Source organism: Cydia amplana, chromosome 1, assembly GCF_948474715.1.
Source record: "Cydia amplana chromosome 1, ilCydAmpl1.1, whole genome shotgun sequence".
NCBI lineage: Eukaryota > Metazoa > Arthropoda > Insecta > Lepidoptera > Tortricidae > Cydia > Cydia amplana.
In genome coordinates, this window is record NC_086069.1 from 28,840,921 (window position 1) to 28,855,592 (window position 14,672).

General features: G+C 36.4%; 1 protein-coding gene across 1 annotated transcript; it reads right to left on the bottom strand.

The window, feature by feature from the left end:
* Positions 1 to 396: 396 nt before the first annotated feature.
* LOC134654658 (neuromedin-U receptor 2-like) lies at positions 397 to 8,997 on the bottom strand. The gene is made up of 4 exons (XM_063510133.1): positions 8,160 to 8,997; positions 3,765 to 3,862; positions 2,154 to 2,261; positions 397 to 474 (listed from the first exon to the last, which is right to left on the bottom strand). Exons 1-4 carry the CDS (start codon positions 8,899 to 8,901, stop codon positions 397 to 399), a joined length of 1,026 nt encoding a protein of 341 aa, XP_063366203.1. The 5' UTR covers positions 8,902 to 8,997.
* Positions 8,998 to 14,672: the final 5,675 nt, after the last annotated feature.

Consider the following 14,672-nt stretch of genomic DNA (forward strand, 5'->3'; position numbering starts at 1 on the left):
GTCTGACTGTTACCTCTTCACGCTTAAACCGCTGAACGGATTTAGTTTAAATTTAGCATAGAGATTGAGTCTCGGCGAAGGACATAGGATAGTTTATATGTCGGAAGTCATCCCTAAAGAGGGAGAAAAGGGGGGGGGTGGAACTGAGAAAATCAATCAATTAAAGCCTGTTAATTGGTGTAAGCAATTAAGCATATTATGCTCCAAAATATTGCCATTAGTTTTATCCAGGCGCTATACTTACTCCTTACCGAGGTGCTCAAAAAATTTAAAAAATATCTGAACACGCACTGCCCCAAAATCGACACGCTTGGCAACGTATCCATAGGATGCTAGCGCCATCTGTATGATCTGTGTTGAACGTAGGTATTTAGTTTAATTACATTTTTAGTAACTTCAGGACACTGCAGTCGTGGCAGTGTGGCGAGTTGACGTTGAAAACACCGTGTTGCGTCTTCGACCGTTGAGCAGATCCTGAAAAAAAAGTTCGTCAGTATTTGCTCATATCTGTTTGTGTAAACTGGGGTCACTGTAACTCTAAAGAAGGTCGCTTGACAAAAAGCCTTTTAGATAACTAATTTTTTAGTTAAGATTTTTCACTTTTTTATTTTTCAATTATTGAAATCTATTAACTATTCATATTAATAACGAGCTCGCAATAGCGCGCGTTTGTTAGTTCAAGTTACTAGAGTCACCATCAGTTATGAGCGGCCAAGGTTTTCAAATACATACATATTCACACTAAACAAATTCTTTATCATCAAGACGTTTAAGTGCATGTTGAGATATTTTTGAGCACATTGGCCGATCCGATATATCTTATAGCGACTGACTGTATGAAAAAGAATTAAACCAGGTAACACTATAAGTACAATTTTCGAATGGGTCAAGAGATCATGTAAAAAGGAGCACTTTTTTTTAAATAAAAAACTCTTTGTCGTATCTTATCCAGCAACGGCAAAACTTAATGGACTTTGTTTTTTTCAAGCAGGTACTTAAACTAGGTATGCGAGTTAAAGTTCTCAAGTAGAGAAGTTCTGTCAAAGAACTGTTACATTTAAGCACGTAGTAGATTATCACCCACTAGATGTTGCTTTTTTATGATATAGGGGGCAAACGAGCAGACAAATCGCCTCATTGCCGTCGTCCATGGACAGCAGCTCCAGTAAAATGGTTGAAGGCCTTTAAGATTTGAAGGTTTGAAAGTCGTATCGGTTCGTAAATACCGCGGTCGATAGTTCGATCATTTCGGAGTTTAGCTCTCCGAGGCAGAAGCAGAGAGCGAGGCAGAATAGTATGTCACGGGCAAGGGCCGGGCCGGAGCTTCCAGCGCTTCGTTTTCTATGGAAGCACCAGGTGATCACTGAGAGTAATCCATAAATCGGTTTGTGACTTCTCCGAGCAGTAAGTAATGTGTAAATGATAGAGAGTGATACGTTAGGGATAACATTTGTGACGTCAAAATGGGAGAACTGTAATATGTATCTTCCTAAGGCAAGAAAAGAGTCCAAATTTAAATGTATAATGAGTGTGACGAAACAAAACAAGTACGAGTCTGTACCAATTGAACATGATTTAAAATTCATCGATCTTAATAAGTAGGTACTATAGGTAGGTCCGTGGGCCTTGGGAGGATATTATCTACTTTGTGATATGCTCCTGATGCTGAAGTCAGCATCAATAGTCGCGGATGAAACAACGCCCCAAAATTATCTGCCCTCCTGAAATACTATTCTAAATAGGGATATAATTATCTCTACTGCTGGTCCAGCCAAGGTGACAATCGGTATCGCTACGACAACGAAACGCTTTGTGTCTCTCTTCACTCTTCCATATTAGTGCGATCGTGACAGTTGCGTTTAGATCGCTACGAAGCGTAAGCGATTGGGATGTTGGCTACGCGGCCAGTTCGTCTTCATTTCGCCGAGGCGCATCGTTCAAATAAGGCCCTTCTCTTACCGCTGATAATTAGTGAGCCGGTGATTAACCTTTAGCCCCCAGAGGCCTATAAAAAGGTCTCTCCTACCATTGTATTTTGAATCTTCATTTAGACAAATCAAAATGGCATTTGTCACCGCCAATTTGTGGGCGGCTAGAGGTTTGCTCTATCCAGTAGTGAGTAATCTATGGCTCCTATAAGCATAATGTCTTACCTTGAACGCTCGTGAGAACTTGCGAGACATGAGGCTGTACAGAATGGGATTAACAGCCGTATATATGTACACGTTCACCAGGCATATATAGCGCAGAGTGCGCACCATCTGCAGGGGAAAAAACAGGTGAAAATTATAAAAAAGACTGTAACTAGATTATGGTAAAACCAGTCAAATAGGGTGACATTTGAGTCGTGATCATCACATTGCCACTTGTAAAAGTAAAATAAATGACAAAAAATTAACAAAAAAATAAAAAAATCTTGTCTGATTTTAGTAAGAGTAGGGGCATTAAATTGCTCGTTGTTTATGGAGTTAGAAAAACATATTACTGATCACGACTCAAATGTCACCCATTCCAAAACGTAGTCTATAATGAACTGGAATTTTATCATACAAGTATAATATTAATATAATTAAAGTTTTGACAATAAAAGGTAAGGTATCTAATATTTTTTAGTTGTGAATATTTCTTGAATGTTGCGACATTCAACAATTAATTTCTTTTTTCTATATTCTAAAACCTTTCAGTGCCTCATGTCGTCCTAGCTAGTCCTCTCTAGAGTGCTCTAGGTTGTTTGTTTTCGCTGTTCGTACAGCGGAAGCAATTCCCCGGCGGGCACCCGTTATTTACCAGTAACAAATGGGAAAACGCTCGTAACTATATTGTTAGGGAAATAAACCCAAACCTATCACTATTTTCAAGGAAAAAATACCAAGATAAACTAATAGGTACTAAGTTCTGTAAAGTGTAGATCACCTCAATATACCTAAGGTCATTGACAAACACAGACACGCACAGACAAATAAATATAAATTATGCGAGTTTCCATTTGGTTGAAGAATCTTAATAAGTTTTTAATAAAATTCACATCAAAATAATATATTAATCAAAAATACATTTTAAACCACACAAACAAAAAGGAAGCAAGTTAAAATTAATACTTACCTTAAAAATAAACCTTAAAACCTAAAGGACTAAACTAAAATACACCTAAATATAATCCCCCCCCCCAATCATCAACTAATTTATAAATGGATTTTTAAATACTGTACATATTTAATTAAATAATTGACATTGCACCTAGTATCCTACGTATTTTAATTATTTTGTATTAATTAATTTAATTAATTAATAAGCACCTAGGTATTTTAATTAATATGAATGTTAATAAATTATTTAATTAATAAAACAACTGAACAAGTGACTGCCTAAAATATAAAAAAAAACCGGCCAAGTGCGAGTCGGACTCGCGCACGGAGAGTTCCGCACCATCAACAAAAAATAGAGCAAAACAAGCAAAACAACGGTCACCCATCCAAGTACTGCCCCGCCCGACGTTGCTTAACTTCGGTCAAAAATCACGTTTGTTGTATGGGAGCCCCACTTAAATCTTTATTTTATTCTGTTTTTAGTGTTTGTTGTTATAGCGGCAACAGAAATACATCATCTGTGAAAATTTAAACTGTCTAGCTATCACGGTTCGTGAGATACAGCCTGGCGACAGACGGACGGACGGACAGCGGAGTCTTAGAAATAGTGTCCCGTTTTTACCCTTTGGGTACGGAACCCTAAAAATATGGAAATGACTATGACTATGACTAAGTTACCCTTTCATAGTCTGCCCACTTATTGATGGGAGCCACGAGCACGAGGCGGAGGAGGAAGAACGGGAACCAGCAAAAGAAGAATGTCGCCGCCACGGCCGCTGTAATACAAACATTCCTTGAATTAGTTACAAAATTACACCGACATTCAGGGTTATCGGTACTTACATCATCAAATAGGCAAACCAAATTAAAACAGGCTTAGCCATAATAAAAAATAAATAAAATAAAAAATAAAATAATAGTTATTTGTACCACAGACTTGTCATTTTCGCGCTCGCGCTTGACAGACAGCTGAAGTGTGCGAAAGGGAAGCCATCACGTATATGAACATCGCATGAGTGCGAAAGAGTTAGACTACAAATGAGAAAACGTGACCATTTTTGAGTTTGACGACGGCCGCGGACGGCCAAGAGCGTATCACCGTAATTTTCAATTTGAAAAATATACACAAATTCGGAAGAAAACTATTTGATAAAGTAATACAATGAAGATAGTGTCTTGTAGTGTACCGGATTTCAGTGTCACGGGGCCAAATAAACCTAGCAAATACTCATTTCAGAGGAATAATGATATTCCGAGCGAAATTTTCTTAACGATATTTTGTCAAATTAACAGCATAAAAAGTGTAAGAAGCCGGTTTATACAGTTGATTATAAGTTTTTCTTCCTTTGTGTGCTAATATTTTATCATATTACTCAATAATTTAAAATATATTGTGTAAAAACATAAACTGTTACTTTACGCTAGGGCTTGACAAAATGTTCAGATGACGGTATCGATAACTTGTCGGTATATTAATAGCTATCTAATCATTTCTTCACAAGACATAATTAAGATATTAACCTTTATAACCGACTTCAAATAATAACGATTGTTATACCATTTTGAAGGTGCAGATGTTTAGCAGTAAATTTAAACTTCACTTTCCAACACGGTAAGAGTTAGACTAAGATAAGGCTGTAAGGCGGGCTCAGCACGGTTCCATTTTTATCGACTATCACTATGCCCGTCACTTTCGCATTTACATACTTGTTAGAACGTGACAGACATGGTGATAAACGATAAAAATGCGACCGTGCTACTAGGGCAGGTGTTATTTTTAGAGATGCCGCGAATATTCGGCAACTATTCGGTATTCGGCCTATTCGGCCACTTTGCCGAATATTCGGTATTAGGCCGAATGTTGCCTACTATTCGGCCGAATACCGAATATCTGTTGCACCTACTTAAAAAGAAAAATTGCACAATAAAAATAACCAAAAACTATGTAGGAATATTTATAATGTGTTCTTGGAAAGTTGGTAAATACGACGACCCTTTTTTGAGCATTTCTTGATTAAAAAACATTTCATTTTTATCACGAGTCTGTTTTGTTTGACTCTATTCATTAATGCTTTTCAACAAAAATATATCTTAGCTAAGGTCATCTAACGTTGAGCTCTGTTAGCGATCAGGTTTCATAATAATTGTGACTCAAAATGTTCGCATGTCATGCCGAATATTCGGTATTCGGCCGAGAGAGGGGCCGAATATTCGGTATTCGTTATTCGGCCAGAACCACTATTCGGGGCATCTCTAGTTTATTTTATACATCATAATGTCGTAGAATTTTAACGTTTAAAATAATACATTTGAAAAAGTAGTCGATAAAGCAATCAAACACCGACAGATTATTAATATGTTGTAACATGACATCACTATTTTTGATCTCACATAGACAATTTATGCACACACTTGCATTTCATTTTTGGTCGCACTTTTGAAGATTGACAGTTGTTCTTGTCTATTCTAATTCTATGATTTGTACAACAAGAGATCAAAGTTTGATATTTCTTCGAGTGCTTATTTTGAGTCCCGTGCAAGCGAAAGATTCTATACTAGATTCACGAGCGTAGCGAGATGTAAATAACTTTGATCTCGTGTAGTTCATAAAACTTTTCACCTCAGCAGTGAGAACATATTAAAGAACCCGAAAAATGTATTCCTTCTTCATCACTTACCTCTATTCACTCACGTTTTCTTAAGATATACCAACAATTAAGTTTTCACCTCAGCAGCTCGAACAAGGGTACTTTGCTACTTAAAAATAGTGAGCAAAATCGCATTTTGCTCACTGAGTGAGCAAACTCGCATTTTGCTCATTTTGTCTCACTCAGTGAGCAAAATGCGATTTTGCTCACTGTTTTTAAGTAGCAAAGTACCCTTGTTCGAGCTGCTGAGGTGAAAATTGATTTTATTTCAGGCAAGCACCCATATAAAACACACAAAGCGAATTACAAAAATTACCTACAATAAAATGTAAAAAAGACAAAAAATGTAAAAAGTAAAATTACAATTTGGAATATATAGAACATAAAACTACTTCCGGTTCGCATCTTGGTGCAGAGACAGCCAAAACCTACAAATTGGATTGTGCAAATCCTCACTAATCATGACAAGGATACAGTTCTCAGAGCTGCGCAGCCTACTCCAAAAGGACGCCACTCTAGACCGAATTACGGCAAAGAAATCGGGGACACGAGCCTCCGCAAACATACTCGATGCACTACACCACCTTGGCAACTTCATCAGGATTCTGAAAGCGTCGTTATATTGAACCCTTAGGGTGATAATTGCTTTCCTGGTGAAGTTGGTCCAAAGTTGCCCTGTGTAAAAGCATTGACAGTATGCTCTAAAAAGCGTCACTTTGACCTCGTCGGAGCGTCGGAGAATATTAAAAAGCAGGATGCGGAATTTGAGCATAAAATTATAATTATGTTTACTATTTTGTTGGGTGTTTGTTATGTTATATTTAGTAATCGTAGGGCATCTGGCTCGCACAAAAATTACAGTACAGCAAGATGCACGCATTGATATCGAAATGAAATTGCCAACAATTTGCAAGTTCGCCCTCAGGGTCAATTTATAAACGGAGATATAAGTAGGTACTTTGGCTCATTGATGAAGAAATCATTATTGATTTCTTTATTAAAACTAAAAACAATATTTAATTAACAACAAAATTAGAATAAAATATAATCTAAGATTAAAATTACCTATAGTTCGTTTTTTTTAGCATTAGAAAGGTAAGCGATCTTGACATGCCTTTTAATTGAAAAACGCCTTTTAAAAATAAGTAACTATTACTTATGAAAGCAGAAGAATATAAATGATCGTATTAGATTCATAATTGTTACATATTTGCCATTATTTATTTTAAAAACATGTTTTTCAATAAAAAGACACGTCAAGATTGTTTACCTTATTTCTAATGCTAAAAAAACGAACTATACAAAGCTAAAACTAATCCCGAAAAAAAGTAAAACATGGGGGACCCTAAATAATATTTATATTAGGCTAGATCACCAGGTCCAGCCCCTGCAAAAGGGTTCCCATAAGGCTGGCTGCGTTCCCCCTTTGGATGGCTATGCCGATCCGTTGGGCGAGGAACGGGCCAGCCCTACGGTCCTCGGTGACTTCAATGATATTTTGAAAGCTGCCTAGTTAATAGTTTGTGTGCGCTTGGGCACCACGGTCCCACTGTAAGTAAAAAATATAATAAATATTTTGGGATAATCTCTGTCCAAGTTTTTTGCGTCGCGGTAATAATCGTGGCATGACAATAACATTAAATTTAACCCAAGTGATTAAAACGCTTGAAGATTCGCCCGACTATCAATTCCAATTAGGAGTTGATTCCATTTGATTGTCGCTGATGAAAGTTAATCTTTTGTATTTTTTAAAGAATATTAGCAAATATTAGGTAGCGTATATTGGTTTGTGACTTTAAGCTTAGGATTATCATCAGATAATAAATCCAGTCTGGTATTTTCAGATACAGTAGGTAGGTATAAGGGGTGTGTAATGGTCGTTATAACAATAAATTATCTACTTTCACCTATTACCTACACCTATTTTTTTTAAGATAAAATGAAACATTCACCGCCCCGAACAAGATACGAACTAGCGACCTTTTGGAACACCGCGGTCCAATCACTCTTGAGTCAAGAGTGATTGAAAATACTGACTCGATTTATTATCTAAGGGTGAAATCACATCTGTCAGCATCGAGCCGCATTTTATATATGAGAAATCGCTCGTTAGTATGAAGATGCGTACGCATCGGAAAGCTGAAAGCATGCGTACGCATCTTCATACTAACAAGCAATTTCTCATATATAAAATGCGGCTCGATGCTAACAGATGTGATTCCACCCTAATGATATTCCAAGCTTGACTTAAAGTCTCAAACCAAAATACGCTTCCTAATATTTGCTAATATTCATTAAAAAAGTACAAAAAATTAACTTTTATAGTGATTGGGTTGGTCAAGAGTCATGACACTCATGACAAACTGCTCAGTACGCTTATAAGCGTACAAATATTGTCATTTCTTCCTCTTTCTTAAAGTCTTACCCAACATCATTATGGTCTTGTCTCTATACTGCTTCCCGTTCACCGGACTAGTTCCATTCGGCACTTTCATCGATTTGATTTTAAATGCAATCAGTATGTACAACACGAATATCATAGTCATCGGCATCACGAAGAACACACACATCTCGGTCACTATCACCAGTTTTAAAAAGAACGGCAATGTCATGTAGCAGTAGGCTTGGTCATTCTTCTCGTATAAACGTATGAGGAACAGGTCAGGCAAACAGAAGCAGGCGGATACCAACCAGTTGGTGGCAACAATTTTATACACGCGGGGTTTCAAAGTCAGCTTATGACGAAGGAAAGGCTTGGAAACCGCCAGGTATCTTTCCACTGTGAACGCAGCTATCGTCAGCAAACTGCAGTTGGATAAACATTCCCACACTAGAAAGTGAATGATGCATCCCACTTCTCCAAACGGGTAAGCATCAGGCGCCCACATGACATACATCTCGAACGGGATAAACAGAGCGGTAGTCAGGTCTGCTATAGCGATGTTAAACAGGTAGCAGTTGGTAGGTGTTCTCATGGAGCGATCACGAATGATGACGGCAAAAGTGCACACATTCCCAACCACGCTGATTATGAAACATAAAACCAGTAAAATGCTGACGGGAATCTTCACGGCATCATCGTCATATTCATCCCCATCTTCACCGATGGCTATAGGGCCGAACCACGTGAAAGAACTATTTGTATCTAGATCTTGATCACTATCCATTTAAAAGGTTTTTAAGAGTTTATAGAAGGAAATTCATGGCACATCTTTCACAAGCTACTGCGGCTTTAAGACTGATTGATCTAAAGAACCGCGCGAATATCCACAAATAAGCTCTACAGGATGATTTGGATTGAAGAACGCGCGCTAAATTTATTTAGAGCACGGTGAGATCTGAATTTGGTTCAAAATATATGATAAAGGATATAAAGACATGAAAGATTTATTATGAGGGAACAAGAAATTATGGCCTTGAAAGCGATAATTATCGTTGCTTTTGTCATTGCCTTTGTTGAAGAAACTAAATTGACATGACAATCGCTTAAAAATACTTCAGTCGCTAAATGAATATCTGAAACAAGCACATCAAAGATTATTATCACAATTATTAATTAAAATTAATTTAATTATCTCCCTGTCATGTTCAGTTCCTTGAATGGATACCCTTTTTGTTCTTATTTTAAACCAGTTTTCAGAAATATTCTTATTTTCCTTGCTTATTTACCGTATTTCCGAGCAATAAATTCCAAATTTAAACTAGGTAGAGATGCGGTCAATGCCAAGAACGTACCTACAAAAATTTTATAGCCCTATTTTTACACCTTATTTGTTAGTATAGCGTGGCCTATAGGCCGATTATCAATCGCCGGTAAAGCCAATGGAAAATTAAAATAATGTATAAAAATCACGAGGCATTTCGATCGCACCTGTCATTCCGGTACAGAATGTCGTGCATAGTTATTTTCCATCGTATTTTCACGGAAACGTACGAACGTGTCTTGTGTCAGTCAGTTTCGGTACAAAAAGTACTCAGGTTGACTGAAGTAGCATGATTAATACGAACGTTTCCAAAAAAATACGATGGCAGTCAATTATGCACTACATCTGCAGTTCTTGCTATTAACGAATGACAACTGTCAGTAGCAGCAGAAAGAGTCAGAGTGTAGACTCTGGCAGCTGTGACCTTAAAAATTGGAGGCAGATTTGAAAAATGTATTAATTGGTTGCAAAACCAACATCGTGTAAAATATTCATCTAAAAGGTTTGTTCCTGGTTCGTCGTATTCCTGTTTCGTCGGATTCCTGATTCGTCGAAATGTCAATATGAAATGAAACTATGCAATTACCATGACTTCACCTTTGTTTTTGATATCAATTGAAAACATATTTACAAACGAAAAATTCAAACAAAACTTAACAGCAAATTTATATACTTATATACACATACGGAACCAGGAACAAACCTAAAAGCGGCATTTCCGCTTAAATGAAATATTTTCATATTTTAAAACAAAAGCAAACCTAACTTTTTTCCTAGGAAGCACCCTCGTGAATGTAATTGAGTGATGGCGGCGATGAAATTGCGGCAACCATAGAGTGCACACAGTAGCCTAATTGAAATTACGGCCCAGAGGCCATCATAATACTTGTTCATGATAATTTGGATGAGTGTTACACGCGTAAAAAGAGGGTTCTGTGACGCTTTGGAAAGCGCTTTTTAGGGTTCCATTAGTACCCGTAGGGCGTAAAGGTAAAAACGGGCCCTATTACTAAGACTCCACTGTCCGTCTGTCTGTCAGTCTAGTCTGTAGGTTATGTTGCCGCTATAACATGAAATACTAAAAAGTAACAAAATACATAAAGTTCGTTTTTTTAGCATTAGAAAGAACTTGAAAGAAGGTAAGCGATCTTGACATGTCTTTTAATTGAAAAACGCTTTTTAAAAATCAGTAACTATTACTTATGAAAGCAGAAGAATATAAATGATCGTATATAATAGATTCATAATTGTTACATATTTGCCGTAACTTATTTTTAAAATGTGTTTTTCAATTAAAAGACACGTCAAGATTGTTTACCTTATTTCTAATGCTAAAAAAACGAACTATAAATATTTAAGTGGCGCTCCCATACAACAAACGTGATTTAGTTGCAGTTTTTTTCGCAATGGTACGGAACCCTTCGGGCGCAAGTCCGACTTGCACTTGGAGGGTTTTATTTTAGACCGGCGCCGGCGTTTAACTGATTTTTGTTTTCGTAGGCCCACTTGCACCACCCTACCCGCGGTTGAGCGGTTAAACCGTCGAATTGTACTGGTAACCATGGTAACTCCAGGTTTAACCGGTTAACCCCGGATTAGTGGAATGGTGCAAGTGGGCCTTATTAAGGTAAACGTACTAGTGCTCGACATGCTAATGCCCAATAGATAACACCCTGCTGTCACCTCTATTACTGGGACCGCGTCGAGCACCGTACGTGTACCTTTCATTCGATGCGGCAGCGCCAAACCCAAACTTACTGCCAGTGCTTTACGAGTCATATAATTCCCGTATACTTAGTTAAATGTAGTCCCCATCTTACCTTATATTAGGTATAAGCTTAAGATTTAAGATTATTATTAATTATGGTAAACCTTGTAGGTAATTAATGGAAGAACAGAGCCTTCTGGCACATGTATTGTTTACTAAAAAGAAAGTTAGTTTTGGTTCTAGTTAAACTTTTTTGTGTAACCAATAAAACATTTTTCATTTTCATGAACAATATGATTAAATTATATAATAAATATCATCTGTCTGCAATTAAATCTTCAAAGTTTAAGTTTGAAGGAGTGTTGAAAGGCACAATCTTCGTATCGAGGACAAATGTCTAAATAGTAGTAATATTAAAGTTTAGATTTAACTTTGGATACTCTATAATACAAATCTATCTAAATTATAAACATTGTATTAGGTACCTACTTTGCCATTCCTTTTATTTACGTTGTACCGTTCGGTGAGACTAAACAAGCATTATACAGGGTGTTTCCTGTAACAGGAGCAATAAATTAAACTGTAGGCTGTACTCCTCAAACTGACCAACATTTCTTCAGCAACTTTTGAAAATAACTCATGTTTTGATTTTTGTTACACATTAAAGTTTATTCTAAGACGCAATGTATTGCAAATTTTGTTATGTTTAAAGCGTGAAAAGCAACGTCAAATACACTGATGTCAGCGTACATTGAAGGCAATATTTATTTTGTATGAAAAAGAGGAAGTCTAAAGAATTCATAATTTTTAAAAGTTGCTGAACAAATGTTGGTCAGTTTGAGGAGTACAGCCTTTAGCTTAAGCTGCAACACTGCAGCAGTAATGCTGGTGTAGTCTGGCCGAGTCCGCTGCATTGCTGCAAGAAACGTAATAATGCAATTTTATCGAAACATTAAATTTGGTATTTCCTGCAGTATTTTTATTAAATTTGGTATTTCTTACAGTGGTGTACACCAATCGAAATCTGAACTAGCAATGTGCAAGTAACAGAACATTTTTTAAATTACAAAAAAAAACCTGATTAGTTACTTTCATGAAAAAATTCTCATGCAAGTGGGCGTTTCTTTTTAAGTTGTCCTCTACACTTTTTTTTCAGATTTGGGATTTTTTATGTTATTTCTACTCAGAAAAAAAGTGCCCTAAGGTTTTTATTTCCATTCCGTCACCATTTTTCATAGACTTTGTATGGCGGTCGCGGAATGGAAAGACCGAAAAAAGTATGGAAATTTTGGGACACTTTTTTTCTCCTATTAGGATAGAAAGAGCTCGTGATTCTGAGTAGAAATAACATAAAAAATCCCAAATTTAAAAAAAAAGTGTAGGGGACAACTTTAAAAAAGAAACGCCCAAGTATCCCCTTATAAAGTTCCCATTCAGATTAGGGTTTTATTAACTCAATGTTCTTTACTATTGACGACTATTTCATTTAACATTTACGTCACTCATTAGTCATTGAAATCGAAACTAACTGTAAGAAAGTTGGCAATAAACGTGCAGAAAAAACCGGCCGAGTGCGAGTCGGACTCGCGCACGGAGGGTTCCGCACCATCAACAAAAAATAGAGCAAAACAAGCAAAAAAACGGTCACCCATCCAAGTACTGACCCCGCCCGACGTTGCTTAACTTCGGTCAAAAATCACGTTTGTTGTATGGGAGCCCCACTTAAATCTTTATTTTATTCTGTTTTTAGTATTTGTTGTTATAGCGGCAACAGAAATACATCATCTGTGAAAATCAGTGTTGCCAGATCGTACCTTTTAGTACGGTTTTACGTACTATTTTTTGACCTTGCGTACCTTTTTTGTACGCAGCGTACATCGTACTAAAACCGTACCTTTTGATGTACAATTGTTTATCAACTTTTTTTTTTCGTTATATTGGTTCAGGATGGTTTGTTCAGGGCAAAATATCTAATCTGACAACAATAGCCACCATAAAAAAGTACCATGTACTATAGAAAATACACGTTTCTTTAGTTGCAGTCGGCAGTTGTGTCTTTCTTACCTGTGCTTTGCTAATAGTAATAGTAATATCGTTTATTGCAAACCATGGTACAATCGAATAGATGTTACAATGGAAAAAGATGACATGGCACCCTGATAGATTATTGGCAATTATCCATAAAACTACATTAAATAATTTATGTGTAATATTATTCATATTGCTTTGTGATTGCTTCTAATGCAGTTGCTCGAGGAATAATAAAAACGCTAAAAGAAGTTAAAAAAATGATAAAGAATTTGTTCTCGGGCTGTCAGGTACCTAAATCCTACTTTTATTATTAAAAAGGGAAGTTACATAATTATTGTTACTTATCTGCCAACTTGTTTATCTTACCAATCTTATTCAAATGCATTTCTTTTTAATTTATATACTTATGTACATTTGCATATCCAGTAGAAAGTTACTTATACTTGGTCAAGCAGATCTTGTCAGTAGAAAAAGGCGGCAAATTTGAAAAATGTAGGCGCGAATGGATATCGTCTCATAGAAAATTTGAATTGCGCGCCTTTTTTTACTGACAAGATTTTCTTGACCAGCTATAGTCATCTGAGTGTATTTCGTTTTATTTGGCATTATTATCCAGATTACAAAACTCAGGTAGTCAAAATTCAGCCAGCCATTTATAGCCGGTCAAACAACTTAGTGAGCATAAAATGGCGCGAAATTTAAGTTTTCTATTGGACCATAACCCTTCGCACCATTTTTTTTTAGATTTGCCGCTTTTTTCAACTGACTGAAATGGCTTGACAAATTTTATTTTTCATGTACCTATATCAATGTAAACAAAATTGGTTAACTATGACGTGTACCATAGATGGTAGTATTTCTATAGATGTGGCCTACCGCGTGCCCCCGTAAGGGATAGACATAGATGACGTCACAAACCCGGGGATACCATATAGGTAAAAATTACCCCAATATTATCAAATATTGGGGTAATTTTAATCACGTTCGCGAGTTGTTCGCCTACGTAAGACGCAGCGATAAATAAAATATCAATGGGCCAAATTTTTTTATTTATTTAGAAAACAAACAGCCTTTTACAAATAAGTCTTACAAAAATGACTAAAAATAGGCTTAAAGTTTCATACGTCACTAAGTTGACTATTACAATGAAAAGTAAATAGGTTACTTAATTATAAATTACCCGTAGGTATAGTTGTGAGTACAACGCGCAAATAAAGTAAGAAAACAATGCAAAATATTTACTTGAAACAATTTTTCAATTACTAGTAAACAAAATATGCCGAACTTTGTTCTTGAAAACGGACAAACTATGAACAAAAATATCTATATCATTAAGCGATTCATTATACATATTACAAGTACACCTAAAGAAAGAATTTTTAGCATACTGTGTGCCACAGGAAGAAATAGAAAAGATAGGTTTTCGTAATATGCTTTGAGTATATCCGGCAGTTTTGCGTCGGTGCCCAGTTTCTCCTTCCGGTTGCTAAAATCC

Bases quoted from the DNA above. Each gene is read 5' to 3' on its own strand.
- LOC134654658 (XM_063510133.1), bottom strand. From the start codon at position 8,901: ATGGATAGTGATCAAGATCTAGATACAAATAGTTCTTTCACGTGGTTC. The intron at 2,262-3,764 runs GTAACTTAGTCA...TTTCCCCTGCAG, and splicing joins AGTGGGCAGACTATGAAAGG to ATGGTGCGCACTCTGCGCTA. The intron at 475-2,153 runs GTAAGACATTAT...CTTTTTTTTCAG, and splicing joins AGTTCTCACGAGCGTTCAAG to GATCTGCTCAACGGTCGAAG.